An 8,689-nucleotide genomic window follows, 5' to 3' on the forward strand; every position below is an offset into this window, starting at 1 on the left:
TGTGGAATGTCTGATAATGCTGCGTTGAAATGGCAGGCTATTATAGAAACTACAGTACTAGTTTAACTTTACTCCACAATGTGGAACTGCTGCCACCTGCTGTTGGTCTACAGCCACTGCTGTCCTCTCTGGCGACAGCTTACCCTTTCCCTATTACTGAATGGGTTTATGGGCATTAGTGTCACCAAGTGTGCAGGGGTCATCACCATGGTGGACTTATTTTAGGTTTTGGAAGCTTTTTGCTAATTAGGTGTGTGGTATACCTATGATATTCCTATGCATTTGTTATATTGTTATATTGTTGTTAATGTACTGACATATTATCTTGTGCTTATTATAGTAATGTGTATTACCCATTTGTAGGTCCATGGCAAAAAAACAATATCATTTTGACAAAGATGTTCACTGCAGTTTACAGTTTACACTAGTATAGGCATTTAGCAGACGCTTTTAACATACAATAATGTTACCAGAAACGCCAGCGCAGTGTTTCAGAAGTGGGTCGAGAGGGACCTTTGGGGTTCCTAGAAGGTGGTCCAAATGGACCCTTACATGTCTGTAACTCTGAAAGTGTACAAAAAGGTTGGTTCCATTTGTACACTCTCACTCTCCTGAAAATAAAGTGTTTGAGAACCACTGTGCTAGTGGACTATATGTGCTATAGTGTCATACTGTAACTGTAGCAAATCAGCTTCATATACGTATTCTGAAGAAAACATGAGTTTGACATTCAGCAATAGGCTCTATGCACAGCAGGCATATTGTAAAGAAATTGGGCCTCTACCTTACAACTGACATTAATGAGGCTCTGTTCCATTCTGGTCAGAGTCCAGGTGCTGATCTTTGTGGAATGTTGGCTCACTGGAAACACTCTGCTACACCAGTGGGAGTGGGTCTCTAATATAGTGTCCTTGAGAGGGTTCCAAATGGTCCCTTATGGGTCTGTAACTCTGAGTGTGTACAAACGGAACCAAATGGAGCCTCCATTTGGTTCCATTTGTACACTCTCACGCAGAGTTATGGTGGTCCTTGAAATCAAAACGTTTGAGAACCACTGTGCTAGCTAGACAAAACGGAACAGAGCCTTCATTAGTATCACTGGTAACACCTGTGAAGGAAGTAAGGAAGGGGCCCAATGTCTTCCCAGTATGGCTGCTGCGCACAGAGCCTATTGGGTCTCATGATCAAAATGTTAGAATGTTTTGTAAAAACAAAATACAAAATGTGCCACAAGTCTCGGCACGGACACATTTGTCCATGTAGGGACATGGTATATTGATGACCCCTGCAGGTGTGACTGACAGGCAGCCGTGTTACAACTCGATGTTGTTGGCCAGACGTAAGCACATGACAGACTCTGTGGGGACGTCCTGGGGGGACAGCTCGTTGCCGTCCAGCCGCAGAGTCCTCAGCTTGGAGAAGTTGGTCACGTCCACAACGCTACAGAAACTCCCCAGGGTGAACTCTGCAAGCAATTGCCAAGAGAGACAGGAGGACTTGGTTTTAAAAAGACTGCAGTTCATAACTTTTATGACCTTCCAGGGTGGTGGTGGTTACCGTTCACTCTACTCTAGGTGTGATTTTTTTACTTGCCGTGAGGCAGTAGCCTCAGCCAGTAAGTGTCTATTTCTACGTTCCATTATTTCAGGTCCGCATCAGTGTGCCGACAGGCCGGTATTCCGACACTAAAACTAACCCTAACTCTACCCCTAACCCTAAACTTAACCTCAGTAACCACCGTACCTCAGTAACTAACCTGCCGACGCTAGTCGGTAACCGTACCTCAGTAACTAACCTGGCGACGCTAGTCGGAACAGCGGCCCGTCGGGATAGTGAGCGGACCCCCATTATTTCGACTACAGGCGTCGGCACGACTTGGCAGGTTAGCTACTCACCAGTGTCAGGGTTACTGAGGTTAGGGTTAGGTTTAGGCATAGAGGTTAACATTCACCAGCATCGGCAGGTTGGCTACTATCGGCAGGTTAGCTACTCACCAGCGTCGGCAGGTTAGCATTTCACCAAGTTAACATTCACCTGTGTCGAAATACTGGGACTTAGTGCAAATGTTATGTCGATATATCGACACGCTCCCGTCCTACATGACATCTAGCCTGCATGGGATCAATAACATTTGTGTAGCCTTAGATCAAGACTATCGTATATGTCTCGTAGATATAAAAATGACAAAATCGATTCAATCTATGAGAGTCTTGATCTAAGGCCGTCTTTTTTGGTTTTCTGATCCGGTCTGGAGCGGAAATAACTTTACCTCTGGTGCCGTGCACCTCCAAAATGATTCCCCTAGTTTAAAATATGTTTAGTTTGGTATAATCGTTTCATTTCTTTTGGTATAATAATCGTCATGTTCATCTTTTATTCTAACTCGTAGCGAGACTAGCGTGACTAAACAAAATATATTAGCATTATGTGGGGAACAAAAACATTGCGATGGCAACAGGAACACACCACCTGAACCCAATTTATTACATTTATTTCTAAACTGGATCACATGGCTCAGTTTTAGAATGAATACCAGGCTTTCTCCACAATGGAAAGCCTGGTGACGCAAGGTTATCTGACACCAAGGTCTACATTTCTCTATGGGATAGTAGGGAGATCACCTCCAACCACTGCAGATGTAGGCCTAGTTATCATTATATACTCCAACATACGGAATGATTAACATATTAATGTTATTCATTCAAAGTTCTGGATTGTAGCTGTAACAGTACCTGAGTTGAAAACGAGGCAAACGAGAGACTATTAATTGCTTTGGAGCCAGATGTCGTAGATACATATACTGTAAACTGTAGGGGGTTGCTCAGGATCACCGGTCATTCCATAATTCATCCATTTTAGTTTTTTTTTTTTTTTTAATTTGGAATCAATTCCATTTTCGTGAACGTTTTGTCACATTCTGAAGAAACACACATTTTTACTGAATCCATTTGTAACTTGGAAAGTATACAAAATGACCATACAGATAGCCTATACCAGGCGTCTTCAACAGGGGGTCCGGGGCACCTAGGGGGTCCTCAGAGTTACTACAGGGGGTCCTCCAAATCTTTGTGTCTTTTTTTCCTCCTTTGTTATATTAACCACTTGAACCCTATTGCGTCCATATTGAGAACGTTAGGGGGTCCTTGGACTGAAAACGTTAAAGACCTCTGGCTTAAACGTCAAAGATGGGGAACATATGCAATCATATACTGTATATGCATCCTGCATTCCTTACCTTTAATCTGATTGGCTTGCAGGTAGAGGTGCTGCAGGGTGGTGCTGACCGGAGGGATCCTCTCCAGCTTGTTGAAGCTCAGGTCCAGCTCCACCAGGCCGCTCACGTTGAAGGTGTTGGGAGGGATGCCCTTGTCCGTCAGTTGGTTGTGGGCCATGCGGATGTACTGCAGCTGCCTGAAGCTGCCCAGGAAACCGTCTGGCAGTGAGTCGATGGCGTTGGACTCCAGGTAGAGCTGGTGGATCTGCTCGGGCAGAGCCTTGGGGACCTGGAGATATCAATCATACGTGAGCTGGCCGTGTTTTTCGATAAATGTTTTAATTTATTTTTAATATAGCTATATATTTTTTGTATATATTTTTTTCTCTTTTTTTTACCAAAAAATGTATAAAAATAAATGAAAAAAAAAAAAAAAAAACACGGTCAGCTCACGTATTAGGAGGGCGTCAGGAGTCACCCGAAAAAAGGACGGGTGTTTTTGATGAATCTATCATGCTTAAAATGGAGTTTGAAGTTACGATGGGTTTGTATAGGAAGGGGGCGTGTCTGATAAAATGAATATCAAATATATAAATACTGAATCAGGCAAATTAAAATCTGTCCAGGGTGTTCACAAAAGCCTGGTTAGACGATAAAATGAGCAAAAGTTTTTTTTAAAAGTGAAATATCCCTTTAAGTTGGTCAAATGGGAGGGCCACACATGCTTTTGAGATTTTCGAGTAGGCCCCTTGATCCAGAAAGGTTTGGGAACAGCTGTTGAAGATTGACAGCATCGATCCGTCAAACCTCCCAAGGCTTGGGGAGGTTTGAGGGCTTTTACTTGTAGCTTAGTGAGGTAATATAGGTACGGTATATCACCTTGATATCAGCCATCAACTGCAGCTCATTGCTCATAAATTTGTTCAAGCACTCGTTTGCGTTGCGTTTGATGTTTCGCCACAGATATAAGCGATTAGTGTTTGGAGGTGGTGCAGGGCTGCAAGGTCTGTGATAGTGGTCAGATTTACACCGGTCTGAAGAGCTCAGGAGGACACAGACTGGCACAAACCTCCCAAATTACCATAAGGTTCAGCTTAAGCACTCTAAAATCTTAAGCGCTAAAGCTGCTGCCCTATGTAACATTCCTCTTCTACCCCGCGGATTTGAACCCAGTTTTCTTGTGCTAGCATTTTTACTATTGAGCTAATGCTTGCTCATGGGGATGAATTGAATCTAGGTGAGACCTGACCTTTGACACAAAGCTGTATTTTGGTCCATGCCTTAACCCTTATCCCTAAACGTCTTTGTCTTTTTTTTTTTTTTTTTTACTATTTTGAAAAATATTTTAAAATACTTCAAATAGCCGATCTACATTGACACGTTGTGAGCTTGTAGAAAATGTAGAAAATAGTAAAAAATTGCAAAAAGGTTTAGGGATAAGAGGTAAGGCGTGGACAAAAATAGAGCCCTAAATGTCTCAATAGAAGAGCAGGAAAGTTGTATTAACAAACTCTACCATACATATTGGACAAAACAACATTTTATTCATAAAAGAAAACATAGTGATAACCCTAACCCTAACTCTGAGTGTGTACAAATGGAACTAAATGGGCTTATAAGGGTCCATTAGTCCATTGGTTCCATTTGTACACTATCTGAGTGACACACACACACGCACACGCACACACGCTGTATACCTCCTTTAGCTTGTTGCTGCTGATGTCCAACAAGGTGAGCGACTTCAGGTCCTTCAGCGACGTGCCCACTTCTGTCACAGCGTTGTCATGGAGATACAGGATGGTGAGGTTGTCCATCCCCTCCAGGTCTGCAGGTGTTATCTAGGCAACCCAGGGAAACATTCAAACATCTAATATCTTGAGGAATCTGCAGCCAGGTAGAGAGCCAACGTTGGAGAATAATAATAGCTGGGGAATGAATGCCCTACTATGACGTACTATGAGAGCAGTCAGGCAAATAAAGTGGTTAAAACTGTCTATGGGTTTATAGACATATTGAATAAATGGAAAGTATTAGCAAGAGCCGGTGGCTAAATAATAATAATAACTATATGGGTTCCATTGGAACTAAGGGTGTGCCAAAATATCGATATTGCGATATATCGCCATACTCCCTCTCGTGATAAATATATCGATAGCTGCTGGCAAATATGGATATTTTATTACACCATGCATGGATTCCCTGGGTTGCCGCAGAGTGCAGTACTTCATGCGGCCTCACGCACGGCCTGTCCCGTCAGTACATTTTATCAGGTAAATATATTTAGAGAGGGGTTATTTTACAGGTTGCGGTCAATGTTTTACTGTTAGGACTCGGAGGAGGCACTATGCATGCACCTTTCTGTACATCATTTATTATGCACAAAAATCGAATAAGATTTCGGACTGCATAATTCCAGATGTTTGCCTTTTTATGGGTATCTTTTCCTTTTTCAGTAACAGATATTGTGATATCGTTGATGACATTTCTTGCAATATATTTAATATTGCAGATATCGTGTATCGTGATATTATTATTATCGAGGGCCACATATCGCCAAAGATATGGTATTGTGAGCTACCCATATCGTCCCAGCCCTAATTGGAACACACGTTCTTCTTCCTGAAAAGTAACAGTTTTTGGACATAGGAGGCTTCCAGCCGACAGGGAGGATCAGGGACGTGCTGGCCATTGGGAAAAGCGGGACAACTCCCGAACGGGTCCAGGCCGGCCATTAGGAAAAAAATCTAAATAAAATGTCGGCCTTCATTCCATTTTGGGGGCTGGGCGGCCAACAAAGTAAATCGTCACTGTCGGGCAGAAACCTCGTATCTCCAAGTTTCAAATTTGTAAATTTTTTCGCAAAGCAAAGCCCTGCTTCATCATACAAGGCCGTCGCACAAAAGTAGTGAAAACAGCCGATCTACAAGCACACAAGTGTGCTTGTAGATCGGCTGTTTTCACTAGTTTAAATCATTTTTAACGGTTTTGGACATACAAGGTTTCCACCCGATGACGAAATATAACTCATGTACAGTAATTGGCCCACTGGCTTGTCACTTGTCATGATCTGAAATGGCAAATCTTTGAGTAGCAGCAGCGCTATAGAGAGAGATCTCTCTCTATAGCGCGCAATGAGGGCCTCTCAAACTCTTTTTCCCGGGCTGAATCAGGGGCCCAGCACGTCCCTGGGGAGGATTCTATAGCTGCGTGTCAGACCTTGTTGATGCTGTTGTGGTTGAGTCTCAGGTCCCGCAGGGAGCGGGGCAGACCGGGAGGAATGCGCGTCAGATTGTTATGCTGCAGATACAGCCGGTCCAGTGACTGCATCTTTGAGAAGGCCTGCACAACAATAATACACAATAATGAATGTACTGTACAATAACATGCAAGCTGAATGTACAATAACATACAGGCTGAATGTACAACCAGTAAGACGGCCTAAGGGCGAAAAGCGACCTAAAGGGCGAGGTTGCGCAGGACAGAATTCGCACAGGACGGAATACATTTGTTATTCGAGTTGCGGTTGGTTGTTTAAGTTGGACAAAATGTGGACAAAGTATTTTCCCAAATATGGATATGACTGACGTCTGACATCATAGATGTCTTATGTTATAGACCACATGAGACTTACACAATATGTCCATATATGTGCATTCCAAGCTATGGGCTTAATATTGATGACATCAGGGATCTCCATATATGGGCAGGTCAGCTATAGACATTGAGGCCTTTGTACATTTATTCTGTCTTGGCCATATATGGGCATTGCCAAATATGGGTCAACAATGTGATGTCTACAGGTCAGCTAAAGACATTGAGGCGTTAAGCTGCCTTGGCCTCACTGACGGTCAAGGTTCTGCCGGGTTTGATAGTAAATGCTCCTTGATAGCAAATGCATACGGTCGCGATAACATACAGGCTGAATGCACACAGCTTAGGTTAGGAACTCTACTCAGTAATGGTGCTGTACTTGTAGTAATACAGCTGTGCATAAATCCTGTTCCAGTGGTGAAAAGTAGCGTACAGTAGCCTACATTTGCTGAAGTTGAGTACGATTTTGAGGTACCTTAAATTTACTTGAGTATTTCCTTTCCTTTTTTCTTTATTATACTCCACTACATCTGAGAGGCAAATATTGTACTCCAGAACAATGATTTTACAACTTTAGATGTTCCCCAGATTTTTGATTATAATTACAAAACATAGTATTGTGATCAGTCAATGATGTATTATTATAGGTTAAGCTATCAAGCAGCTCATAAAGTCAATGCTTCTGTGCTATATTGCTATATGGGTATGCGAGTGACATCATCATCATACGCGGAAGTTATGCGGGAACGCCTACTGAGTGGCAAAAAACTATACTTTCTGGCCTTGACAGCCCATACATCCAAACAGAAAAAGTCCTATCTGATTGCATTAAACAACGTTAAACCATGTTAATCTCACTTTGCCACTCGATTTGCCATTCACTTCATGCATACCCTCTATTATACTTAGCTAGACAAATAAAAGAAAGAATACTGTATGTCCTCCACCATTGTGCTATTCTATACCACAGATCTAACAATCAAGCTGTTAATTGTGGCCTTGTGTCTGTCTGTGTATAGCCTCAAGCCTCAATAATGTAATGATTTATTTTCACTTGAAAAACCCGACAAGTGGCATGAATTAGACTTAAGCCCCTTCGCCATGAAGCCATCTGAAGATCAGATCCAGACTGGAGCGTCACATTGTGTCATGCTGCTCAGAAGTCCCCCCCCCCCCCCCCCCCCGAAAAAAAAAAAGAATCCATGCACTGATTGTTGCCGCTGAGTGGGACCAGATGTCCAACGACTATAAAACTACCTTCTTGCCAATGTTGTCAGACGTCAGCTGGTTGTAGTGCAACATGAGCCAGACCAGGTTGGTGGCGTTGGCCAGGGCCGAGTCGGGCACGGCCGTGATGGCGTTGTTCTGCAGGTACAGGTACTTCATGCGGGAGGGGATGGCCGGCATGGCCGTGAGGCCGCGCCCGTCGCAGTACATGGCCACGGGGAAGGTCGGGGGGCAGTCGCACTCCGGGGGGCACTCCATTCCCACGATGTCGGACTGCAGGAAGCCCAGGTTCCGGTTGCTGTACAGCCAGCCGAAGGGGTCGCGTCTCAGAGAGCAGGGCATCGGGGCCAGGGCCAGGAGGAACACACTGCACCACATCACACGCATGATGCTCACTCACACTACACCCACTCTGGATTCACTATATGATCTGCACACCACACACAGAGGGAGAGAGAGGGAGAGGGAGGGAGAGAGAGGGAGGGAGAGGGGTAGATGACAACAGTCAGTTCTTTCAGTTTTTTCCTTTTTCTATACCCTGTACGCATAACACATACTGTTTTATATTAGTTGAGTTTGTTGTTTTTTGGTGTTATTTTTATGTTTGTTGATGAAGAGAATACATAAAGGACCACACTTGAAACAAGTCCCAGGACT

At 43.6% G+C, this 8,689-nt stretch overlaps 1 protein-coding gene across 1 annotated transcript; it reads right to left on the minus strand.

Moving 5' to 3' along the window:
• Window positions 1–1,313: 1,313 nt before the first annotated feature.
• On the minus strand, window positions 1,314–8,419 carry fmoda (fibromodulin a; the record flags this gene model as incomplete). The annotated part of the gene is made up of 5 exons (XM_080728121.1): window positions 1,314–1,465; window positions 3,236–3,503; window positions 4,912–5,052; window positions 6,431–6,553; window positions 8,063–8,419. The coding sequence occupies 5 exons, from the start codon at window positions 8,417–8,419 to the stop codon at window positions 1,314–1,316; spliced, it is 1,041 nt and encodes a 346-aa protein (XP_080584247.1).
• Between the last annotated feature and the right edge of the window lie 270 nt (window positions 8,420–8,689).

This window comes from Nannobrachium achirus, assembly GCF_963921795.1.
Source record: "Nannobrachium achirus genome assembly, chromosome: 6".
In the NCBI taxonomy this organism is placed as follows: domain Eukaryota; kingdom Metazoa; phylum Chordata; class Actinopteri; order Myctophiformes; family Myctophidae; genus Nannobrachium; species Nannobrachium achirus.